At 42.1% G+C, this 15807-nt stretch overlaps 1 protein-coding gene across 1 annotated transcript in view; it reads left to right on the top strand.

Annotated features, from left to right (window-relative positions):
* The window catches only part of ano10b (anoctamin 10b), a 67628-nt gene that overhangs the window by 18786 nt on the left and 33035 nt on the right, over window positions 1–15807 (top strand). Inside the window, exons 2-4 of the mRNA XM_056282132.1 lie at window positions 1324–1585; window positions 2494–2667; window positions 4737–4874. Coding sequence (XP_056138107.1) covers window positions 1333–1585; window positions 2494–2667; window positions 4737–4874 — 565 coding nt within the window. The 5' untranslated portion in view covers window positions 1324–1332. The remainder of the gene's footprint in view (window positions 1–1323; window positions 1586–2493; window positions 2668–4736; window positions 4875–15807) is intronic.

The raw sequence follows: 15807 nt of genomic DNA, 5'->3' as shown, positions 1-15807 counted from the left end.
AGGGACAGTAAACGGTCTGCCTTCTCCAGCTCCGACAGTTCAAATAGTTTCAGGAGGAATGTCTTTATAGCATCGTACTTGCCAGCAGCTGGCGGAGCTTCCAACAGTGTCATTGCTCGCGCCGTTGTCGATGCGTCTAATGCCGCCACTACGTGGAAGTACTGCGTTGCATCCTGCGTTATCCCTCTCAGCTGGAACTGGGCTTCCACATGTTGAAACCACGGCCGTGGATTATGCTGCCAAAAGTCGGGTAGCTTCACAGTAGCGGCATAAATGCTAGCGTTAGCAATAGCCATGTTGTTAGCACCGGCGTCTTCGTTGTCAGACATACTCGTATTAGTAGTTCGATCACGTCGGGGTCACCAATGTGGAGTTAGAAAACAACGAGACAGGAGACGTGAGAGTAGACGTAGTCGAGGTAGTTTACTAGCTCCAACTTAGCATGTCATACATTCGACAACGACACTCTAGTGTGAACTGGAAGCGGAAGTGCATTATCTGACCCCTCGCCTCTTCCCTTAAAGGTACGCCGTCCTGTTAGGTGAATGTCTCTAGTTATATAGATGTGGGTCACCACAGTATATCTATCTGTGTGTGCGTGCGTGCGTGTGTGTGTGTGTGTAGGGGGAGTCATGGTAGAATGACGAATGACATGTATTCTGTTTGTGTTCTTTGCTGCTGCTTATGCTGTCATTACTTCAGTTTGCGTCGTTGTTGTGAATCTCACCATCATTAGCAAACACAATCATACAGACAGAGATTTATAATCATCAAATTAAACATCTTCATGATTGAAACTGGAAAAAAAATGACCTTCTCCTTAATGTATGATCATGTCATCCGTCTGAGCCCAAACGTTATATTGATGTTACACATGATTTTATTGAAACATTTACAAAGGCAATATATGATAGAACGATATTGTTTTACTTTTTATAAAGTCATGACTTTGACTGGGCTTGTAAAGAGGTGCACCAGGTTTAGTTTAGAAAAAGGGGTCGAGGATCATGTAACATCAGACAGTAAAAGCCTTGTTGTCTGAACATGATGCTGCTTTATTTAGTAAGGCACAACCACCACACATGTTGGGGTGTTGGCTCATTCATATTGTCATCTAGGGTGCTGAGAGAGTAAACCTTTACTTAACATTTTAATGAGTTGAGTTCTATCTCTAGCTGTTAAGCTGCCATGACCCGGAGGATGATGATGAGGATGAAGATGATGATGGTGGTGGTGAAGATAAAGGCGTCAGGGAGTTTTGGATGGACTGCAGTCACAACACGGTTTAAAACTCTCCCTATGAGTTGTGACTTCTGGTTTCAGGGTCTCAGCATGACTTCAGTGGTTGGCGGTGGTGAGTATGACAGCAGTGATGGCTTGGACCAAAGGACGACGACTTCTGCCGAAGAGCTCCAGGTGGGACAGAGTAGTACTGCTATCAAGTCGGGCTGGACCACGGTCAGCTGCCCGTGCTGCATGTTGGAGCAGGTGGAGCCACTGGTGATGGTTCAGCTGGGAGAACAGGTCACACCAGAGACTAAAAAGTGGATCATCAAGCTTATTGAGTCCACTGAGAAAGATGGAGGTAAGCAGCCAGATTCGACCTTCACTGACAAGTAGACAAGTGTCACTGTCACTTGGTCTCAAGCAATGTATCTTCATTTCAGCCTTTTTACTTGTTGTATCCCTCTCTGTGCCCCTACTGGGGGGGTGGGGGGGAATTCCCCAATGTGGTTGACAGCATTATCTGAGCACTGAATTATGATATGTGAATGTTAGATTGGGTGTAGTCATAGTAGTAGTCACAGCACTTTGGGAGTCTTTTTTTTCTGTTGAAAATGTTGGTTGTATTCAAAAAGGATCATGTGAAGTCATACTCTTTCAGTACATACGTAGACCCTATTGTATCAACCCCCCCCCCCCCATTGGTGCCCTTACTCCTTGTCCTGATTCTGTTAAATGTGGTCAGCAGGAGAAACATATTTAATGAAATTTAATGAAAAATGTTCTGGCACAGGATACAAATCCTCTGCACCAGACTCGACAATCAAAACAAACAACCGTACAAAAAAGAACCACAATATAGCTGTTAAAATCACAATAATCTCACAAATAATCACAAATCACATAAATGCAATGAATTTAATAAATAAATGAAATTGTGGTAGATCTCTGTGAACACTGCATCACTTTTTGCATGTCATCCCTTTGCATGTCATTCAAACTCAGTAAAATGATTCCAAGGCAAATTAATGCCACTGGTGGAACATGATCAACCTGTTGAAATCACTTATTTAACAAAAAGCTTAAAATGTGAGTATCAAAGATTAAAATATGCAGCTCCCTCTCACTCCGATTTTCCTCTCCCTTGCTCTCCTGTTCCTTCATCCCCTGTTCAGCTGATTGTCCTTTACTTACCTTCCTCATCATCAGTCCTGTGGTGACCAGAAACAGATGTTTCAGTCTTCTCTCTACTCCACGTTCCCTGCCCAGGAGCTGCATTACTGGCCCACCCTGGTGAGGATGCTGATGGGGACATCATAGTGATCTCCGCACCTCGCTGCACGTTGCTCCGTGCCACAGAGGAGCTGGGGCTGTGTAAGGCTTACTGCAACGGAGACATGGCTGCCTTCTCCTACCATGATCGGGACAACTTCAAAGATTCTGGTGAGGTCATGGAGCCATGAACACACACACACACACACACACACACACACACACACACACACACACACATATGGACACGCACACCCATGCACACACACGTACACACATGCACACATGCACACACACATATGCACACCAGCCCACACACGTGCGCACACACACTCATGCACACACATGAACACACATACACACGTGCACACACACATGCACACACATGCACACACATATGCACACACATGCACACACCCATACATGCACACACGCACACACACACACACACACACACACACACACACACACACACACACACACACACACATGCACATCTAAAACCATTCTTCAGTGCATTAAAAAGGCTGCAGAGTCTTCTGCATCTGTAAAAACAATGAAACAGCCTCTACTTCTCCACAAAATGGACATTTACTTGAAACTGGGGTTGATCACTAAGATAAAACTACTCACTGCAATGACACCATGTAGACTCCTCCACTGTAAATCACCCGTGCTTTTCTTCAGAGGTGGTTTATACAAAACCCTCCATACTGGTTCATCCCACCGCCCACATCCAATTTTTGTCTCCACATTGTGTGAACTCCCCCACCCTGTTTACATTTGTTCAGTGCATTTACACAACAATTATACACAGTTTTTCCTTTAACTGTATACAAGTCCACATATTTACAATCCATCACATTTAATCAGGGTCCTGAGAATCCACCCAGATTTGGAAAAAAAGCTCAGCTCCAGAAATGGGTCATTTCCATCAGGAGTGTCCACTCCACCATGGTACTCCTGCAGCATCATAACCTCCTCCTCCTCCTCCTCCGTCAATCTCTCAGTCCACATATTTAAAATTTCATGGAGCCCTGAATACACACACACACACACACACACACACACACACACACACACACACACACACACACAAGATAAAGCAGAGGCCACCTCATGCAGGCTCTGACGTACACACGTGCACAAACAGGAACACTCAAAACACTCTTACAACAAATCTAAATCAGTTATCTTTGTCAACTTCCACTTTTTTGTGCGCTCAAGTAGCACATCATTCAAAACATCAGGTGTGTGAGGATTGATGTGTGTTTCTATGTATGCATACAAATCTGATCTGTTTATTGATGAAACCTTGGTTTTGGTCTTTTACCACACTGTACATTCTCTCTGTGTCATTCTGATCTTACACATCATGCAGACATGACCAACAGGCCTACCGGGCACATGCCCCGTGGCCACATGGGGTCAGGGGGCATGTGCCCGTGGTCCATGGGGTCAGGGGGCATGTGCCCTCTGCATGAAGACACTACTATACATTTTTCATTTATCACAGCAGAGTTGAAGGACTCAGTCATTTGTTTAAGGTGGCTCTAACTGAGCTCATGTTTGTGGTTGCATGAGGTTAATTTAGTTAATAAGCTGTTGGTTTTAACTGAGTATAGTGCTAGCATGGCACGGTGGTGCAGTGGTGGTGCAGCAAGAAGGCCCTGTGTTTCAGCCCCGGGGTAGTTCAACCTTGGTGGGTCGTCCCAGGTCGTCCTCTGTGTGGAGTTTGCATGTTCTCCCCGTGTCTGCGTGGGTTTCCTCCGGGGGCTGCGGTTTCCTCCCACAGTCCAAAGACATGTAGGTCAGGTAAATCAGCCATAATAAATTGTCCCTAGGTATGTTGGCCCTGTGATGGACTGGCGGCCAGTCCAGGGCGTCTCCCCACCTGCCGCCCAATGACTGCTTGGATAGGGTCCAGCATCCCCGCAACCCTGAGAGCAGGATAAGCGGTTCAGATAATGGATGGGTTGATGGATGGATAGCTGTGCTAGGGTGTGTGTGTGTGTGTGGGGGGGGATCTGTGCCCAGAGGCCCATTGTCTCAAAATCCATGTAATAAATGTTAAATAAAACATTTTCCAATTTTGCATGTTTTTTCTATGACAAACCAGAAGACTTAAATGCAAATTATCCCATGCTAAGTAGACCATCAGGCAACACACATATTATGTAATTAGTAATTTTACTGTGTGTGTGTGTGTGTGTGTGTGTGTGTGTGTGTGTGTGTGTCAGACAACATGCAGGTATTCCTGACGCTGGCGGAGCAGCAGTCCATCGTGAAGTATGAGTTGGATGGTCTGAGAGCACGAAAGGACCTGAGAATACCAGGCCTGACTGACCAGCTCACGCTACAGCGCCGTGACAATATCTGTGAGTATGGAGAGAGAGAACGAGAGAGGGAAAGAGGGAGAAGAGAAAGAGAGAGAAAGAGAAAGTTTTTAAACCTTTATTAAGAAATCTTATAAAAATCCAAACATTTTTTTTCCATGTCAAAAATAGTTCTGTACAGTATGGTTAAAAACACAATTTCATCACTTAAAAGAAGTGTTACATATTAAGTCATCACCTGCCACAGAACATACTGCATCATAAAATCACCCATGTTACTCATTCCTTTAAAGAATCTAAAATCAACCCAGACTCTGGCTTTCACCAATGACATGAAAACAGGAAGTACTTCCCGCCCTGTCCTGTTCTCCACTCAATTCTTCCTACTACTGTAGATTGAAAGTTTGGCCTCCACTACTACCAGATAGTTGCCATTTAGAGGCGTCAGATTTTTTGTAGCCAACTCCCAAAATGAAGACAGTCTTAAACCGCCTCTCACCAAACCATCTAAAAACATTCCCCTGTACTCCTGCAGCATCATTAACTCCTCCTTCGTCAGTCTCTCAATCCACATATTTAAAATGTTCTTGAGCTGTCGAATAGATCTCTGCCCGAGAAGAGAAGCCACAGCCTGGGTGTCGGTCAGTCCAGGACCAGCTACATCCACTATTCTCCTCAGAGTGACCACTCCAGTAGTGCATAGCATGCTGGTGAGACCTGGTGTTGTGCTGTCTTGAACATCCATTCTGGCCCCATTAATGAGAGGCTCTTCCAGCCAGTGCAAAGAGCTTGTAGGCTCCTGTCTTCCATTTAAATAAATTCCATGTCTTAAAAAGTGCTTGACAAAAAGGGAGTAATTCATAGTTTTTTTTAAAAAAACTTAAATACATTAAAAACAATGCAGTATCTAAACCCAGACCAACTGTCCTCCTCAAGATGCTGCTTGTCAAATCTCTCCAAACAACATTGTCTAGACCTGTAAGATATCTCTGGACAAACTGTAATCTGAAAGTAGCTATTCTGCTTTCTGTGTGTATTAGACCTTGTCTCCCCTCCTCTTTTGGTAAGAACAACACACTCTGGGGCACCCAATGTAACTTGCCCCAGAAAAAATCCACTAAGATGGCTTGTATTTTTTTGTGTTAGGCCTTTAGGTGGCTTGATGCAGGCCAACCTATACTGCAGAGCAGAAGCTATCAAGTTGTTAATTACTAGTGCCCTGCCTCTAAAGGACATTTGTGGCTTCAGCTATTTCCATTTATTTAACCTTCCTTCTACTGTCTCTGCCATATTCACCCAGTTCTTCTGGACTGTGGTCTCATTGCCAAGGTACACTCCAAGATATTTGAAACCATCCTTCTTCCATGTCAACACCCCTTGTAGGGTGGGTAGACCCCTCCTCCAACTCCCCACTGCCAGTGCTTCACTCTTTTCCCAATTGGCCTTTGTAGCTGATATGGTTCCAAAATCTTTAACAATTCCCCTCGGGTTTTTTGATCTCTTCCAGGTTCTTGACAAAAATAATGATATCATCTGCATAAGCTGATTAAATATGTCTTTTGTTAAAATCCTTTAAAAACAGACCTTCAATACTACTCCTTACTTTACATAACATGGGTTCAATAGACAATGAATACAAGATCCCTGAGAGTGAACAGCCCTATCTCATCCCCCATACGCACTTTAAAAGGGGCATTTAGACCACCATTCATTTTCAGTACACTCTCAATGTCTTAGTACAAAACCTTGATCATAGCTATAAGGCCTGGGTTGAGACCAAAATTCTCTAAAGTCTTCGAGGTAAAGGTGTTCAACCTGGTCAAAAGCTTTTTCCTGGTCTAGAGAAACGAAAACAGTATCAAAGCCCAAAGAACTAGAGATTTCGAATTAAGGACACATTGTCCAGAATGGACCTACCAGGCACACAGTATGTCTGAACTTGGTGAATTACTGAGTCCATCACACCTCTCAGTCTGTTTGCCAGTGCTTTGGACATGAGTTTATAATCTGTACAGAGAAAAGACCAGGACACCAGTTTTTAATCTTCTGTAGATCCCCTTTCTTCGGTAAGAGAGTTATTACCGCTTTCCTGCAGCTTAAGTGGTAGCAACATGGCTTTAAAAAACCATTAAAAAATATTTACCCACCTCCCTCCAGAACTATTTATAAAACACCACTTGGATCCCATCCATGCCAGGGGCCTTTCCCCCTTCCATGCCCTACAGGGCTGTGAAAAGCTCTTGCAGAACCAGTGGTTCTCCCAGCTCAGCATTAGTTTCTTCAAGGACTTTGGCAGTTTTCACAGAAGTATCCAAACAGTTCTTTATCTTCTGTATACTCACTGCTGTAAAGCTCAGAGTAGAAAGACACTGAGTTCCTGTCCTGTAGCAGAGTGCAGCGCATGAATAAACTTGCTTTGCCCGTTCTTCTTCTCCAAGCCAAAGAAAAACTTGGATAGTGCATCCATCAGTGCTGCACTCTGAAAACATGACCAGACCAGCACCCCCTGAGCCTTAGTGCCTAGTAGTTTTGAAAGAGCAGATCTTTTAGACTTGAGATCTTCAATATGATCTCTATTTCCGGTGGATTCTGCTAAATTCAGCAGTTCCACAATTTCAGTCTCTAGATCTCCCATAGATCTGACAATGTCCCATGTGACATTGAGAGTGTACTGCTGACAGAGCTGTTTTATATCTACTTTCCCACAATCCCACCACTGTCTCAAAGATATAAAATCTTCTTTTCTGCTCTTTAAACCTCTCCAAATTCTTTTTAAATACCTTAGAATTAGCACCACATAATAAAGCTATGTTAAAATGCCAATATGCACCTTTAGGCTTTAAATTAGTGATTAAAAAGTTACAGGTGACCATATACTGATCAGTAAAACCAACAGGTAATATTCTGCACCTTTTAAACATGTTAAAATTATGTTTAAAACAATAAAACCGGTCTAACCTGACCAGAGATATTAAATTCTCCCTTGTGTGAGCCCACGTATATAGTTTCTTATCACCATTTATCCTTCGCCACACATCTACTAAATCCCATGTTTCCAGTAGTTGTGTCAGTGCATGCTGTGATGCACTATGAGGTTCTAATTGATTTCTGTCAATAAAACCATTTTCAGTACAGTTAAAATCTCCTCCTAAAAATAATTTTTAAAAAATCCTCAAAATTAACTTCACTTAAAACGGTGCTTAGAACTTGTAAAACGTGTACTCTGTCAGGTCCTATAGTAGGCGCATACATGTTCATAAAAACCTGTATTAAAATATTCAGATGTTACCCTCACTACCATCCGTCTGCCCTTCACCACCTGCTCTACCTCGAAAGACACTGGTGCAAAGTTCTTTGAGAGGAGAATGCCCACTCCCCCACTGGTTGTGCTCTTGTGACTCAGCACCACCTCTCTACCCCATTCCCTCTTCCAGTCAGACTCATTAAAACTGTCACTGAGTCTCCACAAAGATCACATCAGTTCATTTGAGTTTCATCAGCTTGTACAGCAGAGACCTTTTTGCTGCATCTCTTTTCCTGTTTATGTTCAGCTTACTGATGTTAAAGTGACTCATTGCAAGAAATATTAAAAGCAAACATAACAACAATGCTGACTTACATTCAGGGTGTAAGGTCTTATTCATCATCCCCATTATTTAACTCTTGTCTAAGTCTCTGAACAATTCTCTTTAGTCTATACACCTCCTGGTCAGTGAAACCTCCTCTCCCTTTACTGCTCATCTTTAGCCTTGTAGAGTTAGTGAACGGCTCTTTGTCAGAGACAGGGCCGGTCCTATGCTATTCTGGGCCGGGGAGAAACCGTCGCTCACCGCGACCCCCCCCCCCCAAAAAAACACAGACATGCACGACCCTGACAACCACCATCACCAATAAAGCCTAGGCCTACGCACGCACGCACGCATACACCACACAGCTGTGTGTGGGGTGAGCACAGGCTACCAGAAGAAACAACCAATTCAAAATACACTGCTCAAAAAAATAAAGGGAACACATAAGCAATGCAATGTAGCTCCAAGTCAATCACACTTTTGAGATATCAACCTGTCCAGGTAGGAAGCAACACTGATTTGTGAATCAATTTCACCTGTTGGTAAATTGTCTAATTTCCACCAGGTGGAAATTAGACAATTTGCAAGACAACCCCTATAGAAGGAATGGATTTGCAGGTGGTGGCCACAGACCATTTGCCTGTCCTCATCTTTTCTGGCCGATGTTTGGTTAGTTTTTCATTGTGCTAGTGCCCTCACCACTAGAGGTTCCCTTTATTTTTTTGAGCAGTGTAATATCAACCACAGGACACAATTACAAGCATCCATGCCACAGCGGGCTATTGTAAAGTCCTCCTCATTATCTTACCTTAAAACTTTACGCGTCGTGTCTTGACCGCTGCAAATGTTGCAGTTGTATCATTGTAATCCACCTGTCTTGCCACACGGTTCTCGATGGACAACACAGCCAATGCAGACAGTCTTTCTTGGGACATCGTTGATCTCAAATATGTCTTGATCAGTTTCAATTTGCTGAAAGAGCGCTCTGCACTTGTAAGAATTGTAAGAAACACCTGAGGTGTTTCTTACAATTCCATTCAGCTGTCAATCGTTGTACCAGTAGCCAAATCGAATTCCAGAGTTTTCCACTTTGAAAAATTCTCAGGATGAGAACGATAATTCTCGTGTTTAATCAGTCTCGTTGATAACTTGACCCAGTTTGAAAAACCAGTAGTGAAGATCCCTTTGTCAGTTCCAAACAACTTACAACAGAAACAGAAGACAGCATTGGCAGACTTTGAGTAGACTAAACATGGCCGAGGTACTTTTAGGGCACCGACTGTCCTGGTGTAATTAGCTGGTGTGAAACGACGGCCATCCATTTTAGGGAAATCAAAATCGGTCACCTGCAGTGGTTTATTTCTGACTATGTCCGTTCTGATGTCATCATCATGCATTCTGTCTGGCCACTGTGCAGGATCAAATAAGTCAAACTCACGCTCCCCATCACTTTCGTGACTTCCCTCTTCCTCGACAGATTCTCGGTGGTTGTTTGAATTCTCGATAGCGGTGGAGGTGCTAGCACAAGCGCCAGGGTCGCTGTCCACTCCGGTATCCTCTGCTGCTGAGTTATCACATGTGGTGGATGTGCTAGCTTCATTGCTATCCACAGTATCCTCCAAGTGTTCTGCTGCCCGAAAGTTAAGCCAAGCACCGTATACCTTATTTGCATTTTCTGCCTCTTTTTTGTATTTTCTACCTTACATTTCTGTAATTTTCTGTTCTTACAGCCAGATTTGTTTCCAGACATTTTTTTGGTTAGTAGAACCGAATTTCACGTCTTCACCATAGGCTATACTAACTCATGGGGGAGGGGGATGACGACACAACTTTTGATACATTTTTGAAAATAAATCGTTATCAGCCAATAGGGAAACTGCCAGGAGGAGCAACATACAGGGCATCTTTGCACTACTGAGACACACAATTAACAATCACTGCACTTACAGCAGAATCAGCGCAGAAAGGTTTTTTGTTTTTTCTGGGCACCCCTCCAGACCTGGGCCCGGTGCGGTTGCTCCCGTTGCTCCAGAACCGGCCCTGGTCAGAGAAGTAAGTCTCAATTTTTACTCCCTTCAATTTCTTAGTTTTCTGTAAGAACAGTTTGATTTTACCAACACTGTAAGCTCTTTTGGTTTTATGGCTACCAGCCACTTCACAGTCAGAAGATTCACTCTCCCTATCAACAGCAGAGTCCTCCTCCATACTGGAGCCAGACTCTGTGTCTCTCTGTTTTGCTGCTCTCTTTTCTCTAGTCTTACTCGCTATCCCTTTCTTCGCTTCCTTTTCAGATGTGTCACTCTTAACACCTCATCTTTCATCTCACCTTCACTTCCTCTCAACACAACATTCTCTGCAGCACATTCACTTACACAGTCTACCTTTTCTTTTGCAGCCTCCTGTCCCTCACCTTCCTCCTCCTGTCCTTCCTCACCCACCTGACTGTCTTTTTGTACTTCACCTGTCTCCTCCTGCCCTCCCTCACTAACCTGACTGTCTTGCTGTACTTTGCCTTTCCCCACCTGTCCCTCCACACTTTCCTGATCGTCTTGTGTTATTGTCCCTGACTCATTCTGGTTCTGTTGCTCAGTTTCCCCTCTTCCAGCAGGTGTGTTGTAAGAATCAGTCTGTCCTGATGTAGTTTTTTCTCTGGACATGCTCTGGGATGTCCCTCTCTACCATAATTGAAACATCTCATATTGTTGGATGTTACAAAAATTATATAATCAAAGTCATCTACTCTCAGTTTGAAGGTTAAGTTCAGCTCCTCACGCCTGTTGTTCAGGATCATGTGTAGCTGCCTTCTGTGTGACCCGACATGTTGTAACTGAGGAGACTTACAACCTGAGAAGACTTTCCTAATTTTGGAGACCATTCTTCCACATCGAGATAACTCCCATTTCAATACTTCATCTCTAATGAAGGGAGGAACATTTGATAAAGTCACTTTTTTAGCTGGTGTGGCGAGAGGTAGAACAGATATGAACGTATTGTTCACCATGATCCTGTTCTCCACCACCAAGTTCACCTTTTCAACGCTGTCTACAAATATGACCTCTGCATTGTTCATCCGAGCAGCAGAATTAATACTGCTGTAACCTGCAACCTGCCCCACGGTCAGAGAGCAATCGTCCCCTGAACAAGGGAAAGATGACATGATCTTTATGCTGTGCTTCCTGGTCAGTTAGGTCAGATCCATACTGGTGACTAGCTCACCGACCAGCAAACTCTGGCCGACTACAAACACACACAACCTCCCTAAAATCTCCCTTTAATATACACACCAAATAAGCAAACTCTACAATACACACTAGTTTCAACATTTACAAAGAAAGACAAAGATAAAAAAAAACCTGAAAGTCACTCATTCTGTAGAGATCACATCACACGCTCACACACTGCTCACTCAGTCACCCCCCCATCCACTCAGAGAGAGATTTTGAATTTTAAAATTCCATTTCATTTAAAAAATAGGTCACATAGTGATCATAAAAAATTAAATGACTTCCATGATTATTCAGAGATAATTTCCAAAAAGAATGTATAGACATCACTTACTACCCATCCGTCACTTGATTTCACAAATTTCATCCAAAAACATTATTAAAACAACTCATCATCCACCACAGAACAAATCACATCACTGTAGTACCACTGTTGAATGAAAACATCCAAATTCATCATCGCTTTATAAAACCTGAACTCAATCCATGCTCTGGATCTTACCAAGGAAACAAACAAAGGGATCACATCCTGTCCTACCCTTCCTTCTGTTTTATTCCTTCTGCTGATGTATACGGACATTTTTGCTTCTCCTATTATGAAGTTTAGATGTGTCCACTTTGTCATATTCACTCTTCTGTAAACTGCCCTGAAAATAAATGCTGTTTTCCACCACCTTTCATCAAAACACTGGAACAAAATCCCCAATACATCAAACAAATCTTTAAGTCCACTGCATTCCATAAAAACAGTGAAAATTTTTATTTTGCGTCATTCCACAAAACAGACATGTATTGGACACTGTAGGATTAATCACAGACAGAAAAGCACTCACAGCAATAGCCCCATGTTGGATTCTCCACTGAATGTCACCTGTTCTTTTTTCAAGGGTGTATTGTACAATACTCTCCATACAGGTTTAACATGAACATTTATCATTAATATTTATCATTAACAGTTATTTTCTTCCTCCACATTGTGTCAGTCTTCCCATTTAGTGTGCATTTGTTTAACACTTCGACGCAATATTTGTAAACTTCTTTGCCTTTTACTGAATATAAATCCAGATTATCAGTATTCTTAACAGTTAAAAAATGTCCAGCACAATCACTCATTCTAGGAGAAAGTTCCAAATCTGGAAAAGGATCCTCCTGATCAGGAGTTTTTACCTTTGCACAGTAGTTCTGCAACAGTTCCCACTCAGCGTCAGTCAGTCTGTCACCCCAATGAGTTAGTATCTTCCTAGTGTTGTGAATACACTTCTGCCTCAGATGAGAAGCCACAACCTTTGTGTCCATCAGACCAGGTCCAGCTACAACCACTACGTCTTTTAATGTTACAGTCCCAGTGTTGCCCAGTGTTAGAGTGAGGTCTAGTGTTGAACATTCCTGTATGTCCAACCTGGCTCTATGAATGAGAAGTTCCTCCAATAAGCAGTACAGAGAAAGAGTAGGTTCCTTTCTTTTCCATGTTTTGAAAACTCCTTGATAGAAAACAGGTAGTTTAGATTAATTTATCCATCAGAATTAGAATCCATCAGAAACAAACCTGTATTAAGACACCAAACCATTAGTTCTCCTCAGAATAGCACTTGCTACTCCTATCCACACAATATCAACAGACCTTGTAGGATATTTTTGCACAAATTGTAACCTGAAAGCCACCACTCTACTTGTCAATTGCACCAGACCCTGACCTCCCTCTTCTTTGGGCAAGAAAAGCACAGTTTGGGGTGCTCAATGTATTCTGTCCCCCACCCCCCCCAAAAAAAATCCATTAAGAACACTTGAAGTTTTTTGATAAACCCAGCAGGTGTTTCTATGCAAACCAACCTATGCCACACTGCAGAGGCTACTAAATTTTTAGCTATCAGCACCCTGCCTCTAAAGGACATCTGAGGCAATGTCCATCTCCATATTTTCAGTCTCCTTCAATTTTTTCTAGCACACCCTCCCATTTTTTTTTTTACCATTAACTCATTTCCAAGGAAGACTTGCAGATATTTAAACCCATCTCTTTTCCATGGGAAATTCCCTGACAGGCGCAGAAAACAACCATTCCAATTTCCAGCTGCTATGGCTTCACATTTTTCCCAATTAATCTTTGCAGCTGAAATCATACCAAAATCATTAACAACCTTATATAGATTGTCAACATCTGCTTGATTTCTGACGAGGACTACTACATCATCTGCATAAGCTGACAAAACCAGTTTTGTATCACAGTTTGGTAAAGACAATCCTTCAATACAATTCCTGATTTTGTACAACAATGGTTCAATAGAAAAAAAATATAACATTGTTGAGAGAGAGAGAGAGCAGCCCTGATGAATGCCTCTGTTTACTTTAAAAGAGGCACGCAAACCTCCATTTATCTTCAGTACACTCTCAATATTCTGGTAAAAAACCTTGATCATGGCAATAAAACATGGGCTGAAGCGAAAACACTCCATAGTCTTCCAGAGGTAGAGGTGTTCACCCCTGTCAAATGCCTTCTCTTGGTCCAATGAAATGAGACCAATATCAAAACCCAATGAAATGGAGACCCCCAAAACATATTGATTAAAAACACATTATCTGAGATAGACCTACCCTGCACACAGTACATTTGATCCTGATAAATGACTTGGCCCATCACTTCTTTCAGTCTATGGGCCAGAGCTTTGGACAGGAGCTTGTAATCAGAGCACAGGAGTGAAACTGGGCACCAGTTGTTAATGTCATGAAGGTCTCCTTTCTTTGACAGTAAAGTTATTACTGCTCTTCTGCAGCTTAAAGACAACAACATTTATTAAAACCTTAATTCAACACAGACAACAAATCTTTTCCAATTTAATTCCAGAAAATTTTATGAAATTCCACTGGAAGACCATCAATGCCAGGCACTTTGCCTCCGTCCATGCCCTGCAAAGCTGCATGCAGTTCTGACAAGACCAGCGGTTCTTTCAGATGAGCACAGTCTTCTTTGGAGATCTTTGGCAAGCCCTCAGCAAAAGAGGCAAACATCTCCTCATTCTCCTCACATTCACAGCTTTGAATAACACTCCACTGCTTGTCGTCGTATTTCTTTCGGCTCTGTTAACTCCCTCCCAGTGTCAGAGTGAAGTGCATGAATAAACCTGCTCTGACCATTCTTCTTGTCAAGACCAAAGACGAATTTACATGGTGCGTCCATCTGATTCATACTCAGAAATCTTGATCTAAAGTGCCTTGAGACTTCGTGCCCAGTAGATCTGCAAGAATAGGTTTGGTTTTTTTCTGTTTTAGGACCTCAATATGTCCTTGATTTCCTGTGGATTCTACTGATCTTTGAAGTTCCACTATTTCTATCTCCAGATCTCTAATAGACTTTGTAATGTCCCTAGTAACATTGAGAGTGTACTGTTGACAGAGCTGCTTTATCTCTACTTTATCATACTCCCACCTAGGGATGGGTATCGTTAGGATTTTATCGATACTACTACTCTTATCGGTACTGCTTATTGGTTCGGTACTTTATCGATACTCTTATAGGTTCTTTTTGATTATTATGCAAGAAAAAAAGACAATTAAGAACAGAATCGACATTGCTTTATTATTCTATTATATAACTTTATATAAATATAAACAAATATTATTTATTCAGCAGCAACAGCAGCAGCAATGTTTTAAATGCGTCTGAATTATAGACTTTATAATCAACATTCAACAACAACAAATAAGATAAAAAATAAAAGTAGATAAAGATAAAGAAAAAAAATATATATTAAAAATAAATTTTTACAGCAAAAGGCTAACGGAATTTCAAACAAACAAGAACCTAGAACATTATCCTAACAGTTCTTCTGCAGAAAAATCAACATATCTGCCTTCTCCGGCAGGAGTCGTGATCTCCTGACTTATAGTGTCCCCGGCTATTAGCCTAGCTAACTCCGTATCTATGGCTTATATATTTGTAGCTGAACAATTAGCTAAGCAATTATATTTTATTTATTGGCCTATTCGTAATAATTCGTTATTAGCCTAGCTAACTCCGTATCTATGGCTTATATATTTGTAGCTAAACAATTAGCTAAGCAATTATATTTTATTTATTGGCCTATTCGTAATAATTCGTTATTAGCCTAGCTAACTCCGTATCTACGGCTCATACGGCTTACCTGCAGTGGACGTGGATGGAACACTACGAGCAAAGCAGTGGAAAAC

This window comes from Lampris incognitus, chromosome 6, assembly GCF_029633865.1.
Source record: "Lampris incognitus isolate fLamInc1 chromosome 6, fLamInc1.hap2, whole genome shotgun sequence".
Taxonomy (NCBI): Eukaryota; Metazoa; Chordata; class Actinopteri; order Lampriformes; family Lampridae; genus Lampris; species Lampris incognitus.
The sequence above is the reverse complement of the archived record's forward strand: the minus strand, read 5'-3'. Positions and strand labels throughout refer to the sequence as shown.